Raw genomic sequence first — 16090 nt, 5'->3', positions numbered from 1 at the left:
AGGAACAGTTTGAGGTCATTCCAGGAGTACACATGCGAGTCCTTGGGTTAGAGAGTGAAAGAAGTGTAAAGATTCAGAAGAAAAGTAGGCTGTGAAATGAGAGTAGTCGGGTGGATCAAATGTAGACAAGGTGCCGGGAGTGACTGTGGGTGTCCATCTCCTGCAGCTGGGTGATGATGAAGATGTGAGTCTGATGAGTAGTTTTAATTTGGGCTGAGGGCATTTGAAAGCCCTTAGGCTTGACTTTGCTAAGGGACAGAGATGGGGAAGGAAAAAAATATATGTATATATGTATGTATGTATGTATGTATGTATGTATGTGAAAAGGGTGAGGTTCCTCAGACTTTTGGAGGAGATGGGTCTCAAACCCAAAGCACAAGCATTGGGATTAGGAGAAACAGTAGTTCCTCTGCTATAAAGAAGGGAGGAAGAGAGGATGTAACCTTATAGGTTTGCGTGTTTGGGACCAGGAAGATGAAAGATTTTATACCAAATGACTTCTATTTTTGTGTGTGGAGAGGTGGAGATCATCTGCTGAGAATGGGTGGTGTTGGGTATTGATGGTTGGAGGAAAACGGGGAAGTCACAAACTAGTGACTCTAGAGAGAAGGAAAGTGAGCTAAGTAGAGATAGAAATAGAATTCCCAGAAATGTTCGCCATGTGGCTGGTGATGATTAGTCCCCTCAGCTTCTTGAGTGTGGGCACAAGGAATGGGATGGTTAGGCTTAAGCCAGCTTTGGGGTCTTGACAGACAGGTGAGATGAAAGGACAGTAAGGGGCTGCAGGGTGCAGTCTGCAGCAGGGATGCCAGCATGCCAATAGCAATGCTGGAAAGGATAAGCCCATGGGATCTGAACTGAAGCCGGAGGAAAGTGAACAAAGGAAGGGGTTGTGAGTTGGAGAAAGATGAGCAGCCAGTGGGCTGGGGTTCAGGCAGGGTTAAGACACATTGCAGTGGTTGTGGTTGAACAAATCTCCTGGAAGGAGGAGTGGAGGCTTTATTATCAGGGTGTTTAAACTGGCGATTGGGGGTTGGAGCAGTTCTGGCAATGACAAGATCTGAGGTGGAACCTCATCAAAAGTGGAGGAAGGGCCACTGGAGGTGGAGGCATTCAGGAAGCTGGACTGAAGAAGTGTCTGGTGGGTTTTCCACATGATGCTAAGCCACGGTGGGGTGGCCGAGCCCAAGATGGAGGGAAGACTGTCAGATGAGGGCCAGTGGTGTAGGATGACATAAATCTTAAAGGGGCAGGGTATTTCTTTTGTTTTGCTTTCTAAAGAAGAATATGTATAAATTACGGTTTAAAAGGAGCAGCTGGGGCTGGGCATGGTGGCTCTTGACTGTAATTTCAGCACTTTGGGAGGTTGAGGTGGGTGGATCACCTGAGGTCAGGAGTTTGAGGCCAGACTGGCCAACATAGCAAAACCCCATCTCTACTAAAAATACAAAAAATAGCCACATGTGGTGGCACACACCTGTAGTCCCAGCTACTCAGGAGGCTGAGGCAGGAGAATCACTTGAATCTGGGAGGTGGCGGTTGCAGAGCCAAGATCGCACCACTGCACTCCAGCCTGGGCAACAGAGCAAGACTCCGTCTCAAGAAAGAAAGAAAGGATCAGTGGGAACCAGAGGAAGCTGACTTTGCAGCCCTTGAATGTACAGGTAGTTGCCCCTTGGGGGCTGCAAGGAAGAAATGCTGTCCTCAGGAGAGCCGCGGAGATGGGGGAGCCCACCAAGAAGTGAAAGGGCGGATTTGAGCCTGGTATTGAGGACGATAGACCCATGAATTGCAGACTCTGCACACACAACTCTAGTCAAAACAGACCAAGGACTGCAGTCACGCCACACACCTGCAGGGTGGAGGACTCAGACACAGTGAGCAATGAACAGAAGAAGGTTGTCTTGAAGTAAAGAAGAGACTTCAGATTTGCCTACTGAAAGTTATTACTGGATCTCAGAAAAATATCTTTCCCAGCAATGAAGTCTGAGATGTAGCCTGGTAAAAAAACTGAAACCCAAGGATAGAGAAAGAAATCCTGTAAACATCTAAGTGTAGAAACCCGAGTGTAATCACCTTCGGGATGTGGGAGAACAGTGGTGGGTGGCGCTCAGGCTGCTGTCAGACGACTTCACGCTGAGTCACACTCGGTGTTGGAAGGGAGTGGAGTGATGTCTGAAAAGTTCTGAGGGAGAGATTGTGTGACTCAAATATTTCCTACCCCGTTAAACTATTTAAGTAAAAGAGTCCATAGACAGGCTTGTTCTAGAATGTGGCCTTTGCGAACTTGTTGAGAAAAACTGCTTGACAGTTGAAACCTGCTGACCAAGAGAGAAATCCAAAGGAGGATTTAGGATCGGGAAAGCTCTCGTAATAGGACTTGGGGTGGGCATAAATCCCACTTCAGAACAATTGGATATTTTGGTTGTAGATCATAGTTTATGTGTTGCAAGCCTTGGAAACATTTTATCACACAAATCTGGATGTTAGGAAGGGACAGTGCGAAGAAGGGTGTTGACGTCCTCCTCTCTGCACATGATGTACCGTCTCAAGCTAAAATAGGTCATGAAGTGAAGATCCCAGGCTCTTAAAGGAATAATGTTCACAGTACATTCATAATGAAAATTTCTAGGTGCTGTCCTTTTGATTTTACCCCTTTATTGTACATTGTGAACAGTTTTGTTATTTTGTTAGGATTTTGAAGGGATTATAAACAGTGTGTTCAATTGCTGAGGAGTTAGTTTTGTGATTTTTTAAAAAATCCTCATTGGGACCTCAGCTAACAGTGGTGAGAAAGTTGCTTCTCTCGGTGCTGCGTGCCTGTGACAGTCCCCCCACCTTGCCCTGCTGATGTGCAGCTTTCAGGTGAGAGCGCTGAGTTGCCGAGTTCTGTTCTCAAATGTCTCCCTTTACATTTTGTATTTAAGGTGTATTTTGATTACATGAGAAGCTGGATCCAAATGCTACAGCAATTACCTCAAGCATCCCATAGTTTAAAAAACCTGTTAGAAGAAGAATGGAATTTCACCAAAGAAATAACTCATTACATACGGGGAGGAGAAGCTCAGGCCGGGAAGCTTTTCTGGTAGGAATTCTTGTGCTTCTGAATGCGACGTCCTCACCTTCTCAATCTCACTCCCAGTTTACTCAGGGATTCTCTCCTATGTGTTTGTATGTTTAGTTACATGAAAATTGCAATGATCTGTATCTCATATCTCAATTGGGGGATTTTGCCCCCTTGGGGACATTGGGCAGTATCTGGAGACACCTGATGGTCATGACTGGGAAGCTGCTCCTGGCAGCGAGTGGGCAGGGGAGAGAGAAGTTGCTGCGCATTCACGGTGCTCAGAATGACCCCACAATAGAATTATCCACTCAGATGTCAGCTTTGAACTTGAGAACTTCTGCCCTAGAATAAACCCTCTTTTCCCCCTAATAAAAGGAAGGAAAATATAAATCCTTTAAGAGTAGAAGATACCCACGTCTGTCAGTCTCAGTGGGGACACTCAGAACTTACTTCCTGCCACTCTTCGGGAATGTAGTGCTCATCATAGACTCTCTTTATGAACTGGGTGTACACAGGGTGAAGTTACAGAAGTGTAAACAAGGGGGAGTCATGAAGAGGGCGGTGCAGTCGCAGGGCCGGGCTGTCAGTTCTAGGAAGTGAGCGTCTTTTCTTGCATGCAAGCTTGGGATCGCTGGGCATAGGGTGCATCTCCATGGTCCTCGCTGGTGGCTGCTGCACCTCGGACTTGCTTTGACTCAGATGAGCATCAGTGTCCTTCCGTGTTTTAGATTCTGCTGCTTTCTGGTGGCACCACCTTCTCCCGCTCGTCTCATCAGCCTTTTGATTTTTGCTGTCTCCCTTTTATAAAGTCTCATAGACGAAGCCTGTTTTAATTCTAGACCCCATTGCATTTTGTCTGTTGTATTAGAGCAGCAGCTTCTGCTGCCTGCCCTGTCTCCCAGTTCCGTCGGTGTGACTTCTGCAGGACTCTAGCCTTAGCTTTGCTCTTGACTCCACCAATCTCTCCTATGTTCAGTATCTCAGAATCTTGTATCTGCTTCTCTGTTCTAATCGCCAGTTCTTTTTGCATCCTCTCTCTTTATTTGGAGTGGACAGTGATCTTGCTCTCCTCTCGTAACTCTATTCTGTCAGGCTGTGATCCCCAGGCTGGCTTTACTTTTCTGTTCAACTTGGTGCCCATAGTCAGCCTTTTTTAAAAAGGCATTCATTGTCATTTGCAGTATCTCTGTCCCCTTACTTTTCCATGATTCCGCTTTGCCTAATTCCTTGTTTGCATTTTCTGTTTCCAACCTGTCAAGCTTAGTTGAAGAAATGTTTTTAAAGGTTACTGTGTAGTTTCACTACAAATTCATGTTGTGTAATGTCACTGTACCCTCACTTCCTCTTGTCAGTCTTGGTGTTTCCATCTTTTGCCTGTCATTCAAATTCCCTAGAGCAGTGTCTGGCCTTTGCCTTCATGATCCTTGCTCTGAGAAGCTCCAGAACTTTTTCATTGCCCCTTCTTGTGAACAGTCCACTTTTATTCTAGTTCTGGACTCCACTGCATTTTATCTGTTATATTAGAGCAGCAGCTTCTGCTTCAAACATTCTTTCTCCCAGGCTTTGTCAGTGTTGGGATCAACCCTGACTCCTTTATTTCCTGCACACACTACCTCGAGTCTTTTTGGCTGTCCTTTCAGGGTATATCTAGAATCTGACCTCTGCCTCTCAAGCACTCTACACTCCCACTCTTCCCAAGTTGTCGTTTCTCACGTGTGTTATTGCAGCAGCTTTCTAAACAGTCTCCCTACTTCTGCCTGAAGCCTCCTTGAGCTTATTCTCAATGCCACAGCCAGAATGGTCTGGTTAAAGTTGTGTTAGACCATTGTCTCCTCTAAATTTCCCAGTGGCTCCCCATCTTACTCAGGAATGAAAGACTGCCTAACAGTGGCCCGCATGGCCTGACATGGTCCGATTTCTCATTACGTCTTTGTCCTCCTTCTAGACCCTCCTGTGCTCACTTCCCAGCCACAGTGACTCCCTCACTGTCTCCAGCCCTTTTCACCAGTGGCGCCTCTCCATGGAGTGCTCTTCCCCCCAGTTATTTTCATGATTCGTTTTCCCAGTTCTTTCAGGTCTTTATCCTGATGTTATGTTCTCAGTTTATTTAAGATGGAAAGTCCTACCCACAAGTACTCCTTAGCTTTTTTCTCTGTTCCTTTTCTCCATAGCACTTACCAATAAGCTGAAATACAATACATTTTCCTTTTTAGTTTTACTTATTGTTTTTCTCCATCTACTGGAGGGCTGTTACCTGTTTTGTTTGCTGTTGCTTAATACATAATAGGCATTCAATATTTGTTGAATAAGTACTTTCTAGTAACTTTGCATAATCTTCTGTTTAAAAGCATGTTTTCAATCAGTCCCCTTTCCCAATCATATATTTTAAATGTACCCTCTTTGCTTACCAAATGCCAAACTAATGAGCATGACATCCGATGCCCTCCACAGCATGGCCCCAGGACTTTCCTGGTCCTGTTCCCCTGTCCCTTTGTAGCCTAAATACCCACTACTCTTCAGATTAGACGATTTTCTTTTTTCACGAACATGCTTCTTGCTTGACACATCTTTGTGCTTTTTAATTATATTTATTGTTCTTCCTGGACTTTCGTTCCTCTTTTCCATTTTCTTCCTCGCAGATTTTCCTCTTCCCACTATTAATCCACCTGTTAAAATTCCGCATTTGCCAGCAAGGCCCATTGCAGGGCTTTCTGACATGAAGTCATGCTTTCAGCTGGGTCTATGACTGTGCCTTCGAGGAGGATTGGTCTTTCTCCTCCTCCCAACAAGCCTAGCACTTACCTCCTGCCGCATCTGATATTGGTTCTGTACTCACCTGCTCTCTGTTACTAGATCATGAGTCCTTTTCCTTGAACATCGTAGAGGTCAGTAAACCATTGTTGAGTTTTACTTCACTCATTTAGATTCATTTTATACACTTAGGTGTACATTTTAACACTAGTATTTAGAATTGTGTATTCAGTGAGAAGGATCAGCCAGATAGAGTGTTTCATGTTTATTGACTATATAAAGCTAATTGTGGGGAATTTTTTAAAAACAGTTGCATTTAAGGAATTCAGTTTTCCCCCTTATCCTATCATTTAGCTTGAGGCCATTTTGTACCATTTTTAACATTTAAGATAGAAATAGCGTTTGCGCACTAATCCCGTAGCTGCTATGAATACAATTTAAGATTTCAAGGTTTATAGTGAGATACTGTGGTAGTAGAACAAAGGTAGGTACATGCCATATCCAGATTTCTACTTTTCCACATTCACGGTTTTATGTTAAGAGAAGTTTTTCATTGTTGATTTTTAAACTTCTAAAGCAGTAGCTGAGCCTCTCAGTTTCTCAGTCAAGAATTAGGCTATGAGCAGGGACAATTTTTCTCTGTTTTATTTTTGTTACTTTTGTTCCTTAGTGACATTGCAGGAATGCTGCTGAAATCTACAGGAAGTTTTTTAGAAGTTGGCTTAGAGGAGAGCTGTGCTGAATTTTGGACCAGTGCCGATGACAGCAGTGCTTCCGACGAAATCAGGTTGGAGTCGTGTTTCCTTTCCTCTTCCACTTCTTATCTCGTAATTTTCTTCCTCTTGGTGAGATCCTAGAAGGAGTCTTGTTCAAATCAAATTGTGTTGGCCTGGAAGAATTTGGGCAGTAGTTGTAAAGGGATTTATTTGTCTTTTCATATGATTTCTTAGTTATGGTTTTATGTGAAATTTTCTTTGAAGGTGAACTTAGAATTTATTTAGTGTGATAAAAATAGTGCTAACTTAAGAGAAAAAGATAAAGTTGACTAAAATGAGTAAAATTTTCTTTACATTGTCTCGAATGCCTTATATATTAGTTTCTGTTGTTAAAAAATCAGTGTAGTGGTCCATTAATACATTCTAATGATATTTGATACATTTTTATTCTTAGTTTATTCCTTCTGTTGAACTCTAAGCTTAAGTGTATGAAACTGTGTCTTTTCTGTTGGAATGTCCTCAGATTTTGTACAGATAGTATTTAGGTGGAACCTTTTGAAATTGCTACTCTTTGTGGCATATATATTGGGCATATAGCAACTTTGTGGCCATATAATCAGCAAGATCATATGATTCAAACTTAGCAAATGTTCAAATAGAACTGACTTCTCCAAAGCTAAAATGTTTTCTCTCACCATTCAAGGTTTGATGAAAAATACATTTTGGGTTTCAGAACACCTGATATGTTTTTATGACAAGGTTAAAGAAGTTCCCACATGGGTTCTCACCTGGGAAAATACTGAATAGCTGAGAAATGGACTTAATAAGTTTGTAGGTCTTAACAGCTTTGAGAGCTAACATGGTGGGTTCAGAATAACCCCAAGCATGTAGACTCCAAATCAACATGAGAATGCAGGAATTAAGATGGTTGAACTAGAGAATGGCTCTCATGACACAGTCTTTTACTCGTGATAGATCTCAAAGGGGGGCCGTGGGCAGTGGTGTGCTGGAGCCGCTTCTCCTGGCTTAAGAGAGCTGATCGAGCACATCTCCCAAATCATTCCTCAGTGACATCATACTGCTGCCTTGAAATTAGCTGTGATGGGAGTATTTACACCACAGAAATCAACATGAACTACATAAGATAGTAATTTAGGGGCAGCCAGTTGTTAAATATTTACCAGACCACACTGTATCTATTTCTTTTTAGATTATGAGCCAGGAATTAAGAACTTTGCTTTAAACTCCAAGAAGTGATCATAATGAAATCTTAAGAAAATTGAGCTTGCTATTATGTGAAGGTTATTAAATGTGCTCTGCTAACATTTAAAGGATATGAATATTTTCTACAAAACTGTAACGAGCAGGCTTCTGAATGTTTTGACTATATCCTCAATAATTGCTTGTTTCCATTTAAAAAATCTACAGTCTTTACTTCTTACTGTGATTTGGAATTTGTTTCTTCTTTATTGTTAAATCCCATTTGCACCTCTGGGATATTCCCTAGTGTGTTCTAACTGGACTTGAATCCACTTGGCAGGAGGTCTGTTATAGAGATCAGCCGGGCACTGAAGGAGCTCTTCCATGAGGCCAGAGAAAGGGCCTCCAAAGCACTTGGATTTGCTAAAATGTTGAGAAAGGTGAGCTTGCAATCCTGATTAGTGTCTTTTTCTTATTTTTCTTTTATCTTATTTTTTTAATGCTAACCCTAAAGAAGTTTCCTTATAACTGTGATCCTAGGACCTGGAAATAGCAGCAGAATTCAGGCTTTCAGCTCCAGTTAGAGACCTCCTGGGTGTTCTGAAATCAAAACAGTATGTTAAGGTAAGTACTTCAAATGGTATGATTGAAACATTTTGCCTTTCCTTCTTTATTCTCAAACAGACAAACTTTTTCTTAAAGGTCCAAGTAGTAAATATTGCAAGTTTTGAAGGCTGTACCATGACCCCGGTTTTAAGACTGTCCCATAATTTACCAATGGAATAATTAAACAGCCTTTTTCATACTTGACTTACTAACTTGCCTTTAGAGTGTAGATAAATAATAAAAAATTTACTCATACTGTTTATTAATTTAATTACACATATTTAAAATAATGTGTATAAAGAGATAGTATTCATTTTAAATAATGGTTTTGTTTTTCACCCTTATTTTTCATGAAGCAGTTCAAAGGTTTTAACACTGAAACTTTGACATCAAGATCCTGGTCATCACTAGACCCACATTTTGAGTCACCAACTTTAAGTTGTTTGAGAGTTAGCACTGTTAGAATCCATATGTGATGTCATCACTGGACATTTTATCCCAAGCCCACAGTTTTATCCCACTCCCATACTGAGAGTGGGAGGCGTGACCTATGCTGCACCACCCTATGTGTCCCCTTGAAAAAATGATCTCAAGGAGACTTCTTATGATGACCCTCCCCCCGGCCCCCTGCCTGGAATAATTAGAGAATCTGTATTCACAATTTTTGCCTTCTTCCCAAGCCAGGTGACTTTCTATAAGTGTCACAAACTAGTAGTGGCTGAGGTTGTTTCAGGCTGTCTTGCTTCCCCCTCGAGTATTTTCTTTGTTGTTGAAAATAAAACAATGAAGAGGATGTCCAATAATTGGGGAGACTGTAAGGCCTCTCCTCCAGTACGTTCACAGACTCTCCTCCTCCTGCCTTCTTCAATCACACTGAACCCAGCTACTTGCCACTCCCTCACTGCTCCAATTCGTGCCCTTCCCACATCCCCTTGCCCAAACCTGCTCCTCCTTTCCTAGGTTGATTTATTTGTTTGTTTGTTTTTAAATAACATATTTCTCTAACGTACAATGTTCCTTAAGGTTTTGGATTATTTCTTTTGCAGGTACAAATTCCTGGGTTAGAAAACTTACAGGTGTTTGTTCCAGACACACTTGCTGAGGAGAAGAGTATTATTTTGCAGTTACTCAATGCAGCTGCAGGAAAGGACTGTTCAAAAGATTCAGATGATGTACTCATTGACACCTACCTGCTTCTGACCAAACACAGTGATCGAGCCCGTGATTCAGAGGACAGCTGGGGCACCTGGAAGGCACAGCCTGTCAAAGTTGTGCCTCAGGTGGAGACTGTTGACACCCTAAGAAACATGCAGGTACGCCTCGCCCAACCTTTCAGCAGTGTTACTTAAAGGACTTTTAGGAAGGATGAACTGTTAGCTGCTCAAGAATGAGGGGTTTAACTACCCTAGTAATCACAAGTGTATACTTCCCAAAAATGTACCTCGATGTGTTCATAGGTAATTTTGCAGCATAATTTGTACTAATATATTATTCTGTTAAGTTAAATTATACTCAAATAGAAATACACCATCTATCTGGTTTATATCTTTTCTTAGTTAAGTCATGTAGTTAGATCTGTGGAGCTGTGATGTAAAAGGAGTTATGTCACTAATATAATTTGTAGTTCTAGAAATCCCAGTTCTCCAAGTACTCAGGTTTACTGGTTATTTAATTTTCATTTTTTGTGTGTGTGAAGGCTATCCCCTCTCTACCTAACAGAGACATCATGACAGTTTCCGTAACTCACTGGTTATAAAACTGTGAGAAGCCTTCCCATTCAACATCTGTGTTCAGCTTAGGGACAGTCATGGTGAGTGTTCATATGCACCCTGAGCTCAGCCTCACCAGAACTGAGTATATATTGGCCTGCCATATCCCTCACCCCAACAACTCTGCTTTTATATTCCCTATCTCCGTGAATGGTTCTGCATTCACTCACATGTTTAAACCAGAAGTGTGACAGCTAATATAAATTCAGCCTCCCACCCTTCTAGTTAATACCCTGCCCTGGCAAGCCAGAAGCATTTTCAGTAAATGATCCTTTCCCTGCATCCCCAGAGCAACTGCTATAGTCAGAACTTCACCATCCCTCTCTTGAACTATTGCAGTTTCTTACTTTGAGTTTCCCTGCTTCAAGCCTCACCTTCTGTCTCTCCAATTCTGTGTTTGTTTTTGTGCTTTCAGAATGATCATTCTAATACATCTGATTGCATCGCTGATCTACTTAAAATACTGCAAGGATTCTTTATCTCCTGAAGAACAAAAGTTATAAAGTCTTTATTTCTTAATGTTTAATATAAGGCCCTTCATCTGATTCCACTCTTATTCCTACATTTTCATTCTTCACATGCTGGTCCAATACACACATGGGTTCACACATGTACATGTATGCATGTGCGCACACACACTGCACTAGCAGTACTGAACTACTTGAAGTTCTAGGCTATCTCAAAGATGTCATGCCTGCAGTCCTAAAGGGTTCTTCTCCATGGTGCTGAATATCCCAGATGTCAGTGCCCACTGAAGTGTGTGGCTGTGTAGTTTAAAAATGACCAGATGGTTGTTGGCCCGGTATCTCTGAGATTGGCATTGTTTTTGGACTGCTGTTGAACTAGAATGGTAACTAAGTAACTGGGTTGGTTTTTATGTTCCGTGCTTGATTTTCCTCCCAGGTGGATAATCTTTTACTAGTTGTCACACAGTCTGCCCATCTCACAATTCAGAGAAAAGCTTTCCAGCAGTCCATTGAGGGACTTATCACTCTGTGCCAGGAGCAGACATCCAGTCAGCCGGTCATCGCCAAAGCTTTGCAGCAGCTAAAGGTATTACACTGTCTTCTACATAAGCTGAGATTTTTCATTTTTGTTGAAATGTCGTGGAAGAGTCAGTGTGTGGTAACGTGTAAGTAAGGTCGTATCATCCAAGGAACTTGAGCTCTTAAGTTGCCTACCCACTCACCTCACTTCCTGATACATATTTTCTTACATCTAAACTACAGATTCTGAGATCCTTCCTGGAACTGTAGAACTTCATAATTGGAAAGTACAGAGAATTGAACTTTATGTGACTAATTCATAATGGCTACATGACTTGGTTAGTGGCAAAGTTGAAAATTTAGGAATTTAGGTCTCTTCATGCCCAATGTAAATTTCTTTCTCCTTTCACAATCTTCAGTATTACTAAGAGGTACTCCATATCAGTGTTGTGTAGTAGAAGATTTATTTATTGTTTAATAAATAATTCAAATTAAATATAGTAGAAAAACAAACAAACAATTGCAGAGAAGCACAAAGGCCTTTCAAAATTTATGACAAGCCACAGCCTGGCTGTCTTTTCCCATTATTTTCTGGTTTTGATACTTTATATTTTGTATCCCACTTATCAGTCTTGATCTCATCCACACTTTTCTAGGCCATCAGTTATGCCTTCTCACTCACATTAAGGCTTAACTTCTTGAAGAAGAAACACTCTCTGAAATTACAAGTCATTTCATAAACATTTGTTTTTCTTTTGTCAATCTGATCTGTCTGATATATCTGTAAATATTTATTAGCTACATGTTTAGGTTATCTCTCTTGTAGATTATTCAAAGAATATTTTGTAACCATAACAAGGGGATTGCCTGATGGAGACCTTGTGTGCACACGTGTGTGTAAGGGTGGGTAGAAAGGGAGACCAATTTGGAGCTATTGTGGTGTTGCCGAGAGAGATGACGAAAGCTCAAGCCAGGGCAAGGCTTCTCAGCCTCTTCGATGTGGACATTTGGGCCAGCAATTCTTTGTTGTGGAGGTCTGTCCTGTGCATTGTAGGATGTTTAGCAACATCTCTGGCCTCTAGTAGATTCCACTCCTTCCTCCAAATTTTGACAATCAGAAGCTTCTCTGGACAGCATCTCCAGATCTTGAGGGGAAGGAGAAGAATCTGCCCCAGAAGAGAACCCCTGGACTAGGGAGTAGCAGGGAAATGAGGACAGCATGATTCAAGGACACTGTGGAGGTCATCTAGAAGTTCCTGGGCTTTTTCACTCTATGGAATTGCAACCGTACTTACGGTTGAGCAACTGTCCCAAGAGAAGAAAACCACAGGTGGTTGATATATAAAAATATTAAAGATATAAGCATCTGTTCCAAGACCAGATTGTAATTAGACTTCATCATTTTAAATGCATTTTTTTCTCTTCTGTTTAAGAATGTCAAATAAAAATGAAAATAACATAATTTCCTCTATATTTGATAATTCCTTTTGGTAACTAAAAGTGGCTAAAGTGTTTGCAGTGGTTAATGTCTGTGTGATGATGAACAAAATCTTTCTTTAAAATGTGGTAAGTATTGTATGATTTGCTTCATTTTGGACTAATCATGGTTTGGGACTCTTTAGAATGATGCATTAGAGCTATGCAACAGAATAAGCAATGCCATTGACCGCGTGGACCACATGTTCACATCAGAATTTGATGCTGAAGTTGATGAATCTGAATCTGTCACCTTGCAACAGTACTACCGAGAAGCAATGATTCAGGGGTACAATTTTGGATTTGAGGTAGGTTGAGAATAAGAGAAAGCACATAGTACAGTTTGTAATTGCTTGATAACTTACAGAAAGTTTTAGGAATCTTTTACAGTAAATCTGCTATTAATCATAATCACAGCTTAATCAAGAATATCATCTTATATCACTCATGAATATCAGAGATGTTAGTTTACTTTTAAACTGTTAGGTAGTTGCCCAACTTTTATTTTGTGCTAACGACCATCCACTTACATTTTAAAACTTTAAAAAAGATGTTGTGTATCATAAAAGCACATTCTTAATTTAAACTCTGGAGTAAAACATTTATGAAACTGCATTTTAAAACACTATACTTTCTATAATTGTTCATACTTTTCAAAATATAGAAATTTTAATTGGATTTCACTTTTTGTTTTTAGAAAACATTTAAACAGACATGGCATTATAGTATGTGGTATTATTTAATGATTGTTTTCTTCATTTTGATATACATAAAATCTTCTTACAGTATCATAAAGAAGTTGTTCGTTTGATGTCTGGGGAGTTTAGACAGAAGATAGGAGACAAATACATAAGCTTTGCTCGGAAGTGGATGAATTATGTCCTGACTAAATGTGAGAGTGGTAGAGGTACAAGACCCAGGTAATGACCAACTAGGATATTTCTGGAATGCATCATGTGGGGTTGGTAGTAGTTGTTCATATATGTCCTATGGGATATTTTTGAGTAGATGACATGAAAGGGAATACTCTAAGCTCTTCGGTGATCTGGCTTTTTTTTAATGGAAAAATATATAGCGAAAACTGCATAACTCTTAGGAAAAAAAAAATTTTTTAAGTTCTTCCAAACTGGAGTTACCTTTAAGGGAACTCCTGTTCTCCCTTGACAAGTCTTCCTGATCACTAATGTTTTTTCCTCCCTCATGAAATTTATTCATTAAGAAGTCATTTTGGAATTTGCAGGGGGGAAATGGGTGAATCATCTGTGAAACTCAATAGTAACTCCACTAAAGTAAACATAGTTATTAAAGTATCTTGAGTGTGTGAAAAATAGCTGAGTGTTCTGTGATTTGTAGTGGAGGGATATCATGGGGCAGTTTTTTAAAGTCATTAAGCTGTTTCTGCAAGTTAGAGAAAATACATTTGCTGTACCTGAGACTCAAAGTAGGAACTTTGTGTTATAAAACTCATAAATAATGATTAAATTACAAATGGCACCTATCATGTCTAAAATCCTCTTCCATGTTTCCCATTTGTTTCAAAACAAAATTAAATTTTAAAAAATTATTCTTCTTTCCAAAAGGTCACACTGTAAACTTACTGAACCCAGGCAAAAAAAAAAAAAAAAAAAAAAAAAAAATAGTGTTTTCTCCTAGCTAATTAATTATAATTATGTTACTTTTTAGTATTGTGCAGTCTAAAACTGCTACTGCATTTTCTTGATTGTTTTGTGATTACTGAACTTTTTCATGTACTAGGTGGGCAACTCAAGGATTTGATTTTCTACAAGCAATTGAACCTGCCTTTATTTCAGCTTTACCAGAAGATGACTTCTTGGTATGGAATATTCTGAAGCTTTTTTTCATTGTAAAATAAGTCAGTGACTCTTTATTTTCTGGTTGTATATATTTTATGTGTAATAGTGGTTCTGAATATTTTTTGTGTAATGATAATGCTGGGAAATTAAAGTATTCCTCATAGCAGAGTAGGATATTTTTTTCTTCTTATAACACTGGTGTTCAACTAAGTCAATGTCTAGTTTGTAAACCCTGGCCCTTCTAAGATATTTGTTAGTTTTACGTTTTTATTGCCATCATAGCTGCTGCTTTGGGGCAGAAAAAGGATTAGCTCTTTTACTTCAGCGTGCATCATTTGAGAGCATCATGCTTGTGTTGAATATTATTACTGTTAGTCTCGTAAGTGTTACCAGATTAACATGATGTTGCTCAAAGTGTGAATTCATTCATTTTATTCTAGTAGTAGAGATGATTACATGAAAAGTTCTTTGCTTGTACACATCATTGTGTTATGGGAAATTGACAGCTAATTTGCTTTTATTTATAAAAATGATAATAATACATTCTGTTATTTTAAATACATACAATTTGTGTTTATACTTCTTTTAAACTACAGAAAATATTTGGGTAGCATGTTTTTAAAAATATGCTGAAGGTTAATTTGTGCTACTTACATAATTAAGAAAGTATGCATTTTTTCTCTTTACCTTTTCCATTGTCTTTTGGTTTCTAGAGTTTACAAGCCTTGATGAATGAATGCATTGGCCATGTCATAGGAAAACCACACAGTCCTGTTACAGGTTTGTACCTTGGTAAGACAGCCATTACAGCATTTCTTCTGGAACATAATGATTTGAGTGGACAAATCCTTTTGTTATTGCAGTTGTTTAAAATGGTATAAGAGCTGTTTTAAGAATATTCAGGAAAATGACAATAAGAGGGACAGAAATGAGGTGTGTAGATAGAGAACTCCATAGCAATCTTTCTAAATCCAACAGGAAGATTAAAATGTCAACCATAAGCTATTCCATGCTAGCCAGCAGTATTAAATCATACATTTGTTTTTTCTATACCATTACTACCATTCTTTTTTCCCCCTTGCCATCTTTCCTGATGGGGAGGAAGGACTGGAAGAGGGTGTTGTCTGGCAAGCAGCAAGAACTGCCTCGCTGCGGGTGGCTGCAGATCACTTCCCTGACCCTCCTTCCTCACCTTTGAGGACAGCAGTGTCCATTTCTCCACAGCTTTCCCAAGTACCCACCTTCCCACCAACTGTAGTAAATTCTGATTTGGTTTTACTTTTTAAAACATCAAGTTAAGTTATGCTGCAATATATATTACTTCAATTACAATTTCTGATTATAGTTTATGTACAATTTTAGTCACATTGAATGATTAACACTTTTACAGTATATGTTGAAACTTTGAAAACAAAATATATATCAAAAAAGCTATGTCTTATGCCATTCTCGAGATAGTTTGTAAAGAAAACGAAACTGTATTTATAAGTAATAAACACCCAAAAAAGAAAACTTAGAAATTTTATGCAATTTAAATTACACAAAAAATAATTCATAAATGATAAATTTATTGAACAACTATACTTCGTAGAGGGTACTTGCTAGCTACAGGAAAGTAAGTAGAATGCGTTTTAATTGTTGGTTTTTTAATTTTTAAGATCCACTCAGTTTATACCTCTTTTTCTCTCAAGGTTGTTATGAAAAT

At 39.6% G+C, this 16090-nt stretch overlaps 1 protein-coding gene across 5 annotated transcripts in view; it reads left to right on the top strand.

The window, feature by feature from the left end:
* The window catches only part of MAP3K4 (mitogen-activated protein kinase kinase kinase 4), a 126536-nt gene that overhangs the window by 87571 nt on the left and 22875 nt on the right, over positions 1 to 16090 (top strand). For 3 of the 5 annotated variants that reach the window (XR_001107295.2, XM_012451149.2, XM_012451132.3), the window contains exons 6-15: positions 2928 to 3085; positions 6489 to 6605; positions 8075 to 8174; positions 8275 to 8358; positions 9387 to 9653; positions 11013 to 11162; positions 12718 to 12879; positions 13358 to 13491; positions 14327 to 14405; positions 15099 to 15177. Coding sequence is in view for 4 of the 5 variants with exons in the window: in XM_012451149.2 (XP_012306572.2) it covers positions 2928 to 3085; positions 6489 to 6605; positions 8075 to 8174; positions 8275 to 8358; positions 9387 to 9653; positions 11013 to 11162; positions 12718 to 12879; positions 13358 to 13491; positions 14327 to 14405; positions 15099 to 15177 (1330 nt within the window). In the remaining variant the exon portion in view is untranslated. The remainder of the gene's footprint in view (positions 1 to 2927; positions 3086 to 6488; positions 6606 to 8074; positions 8175 to 8274; positions 8359 to 9386; positions 9654 to 11012; positions 11163 to 12717; positions 12880 to 13357; positions 13492 to 14326; positions 14406 to 15098; positions 15178 to 16090) is intronic. The other 2 variants (XM_064360479.1, XM_012451140.2) reach the window with 1 other exon arrangement.

Source organism: Aotus nancymaae, unplaced genomic scaffold (genome assembly GCF_030222135.1).
Source record: "Aotus nancymaae isolate 86718 unplaced genomic scaffold, 86718_ANA_hifiasm-v0.15.2.pri h1tg000040l, whole genome shotgun sequence".
NCBI lineage: Eukaryota > Metazoa > Chordata > Mammalia > Primates > Aotidae > Aotus > Aotus nancymaae.
This window is presented reverse-complemented; position numbering and strand designations above follow the sequence as displayed.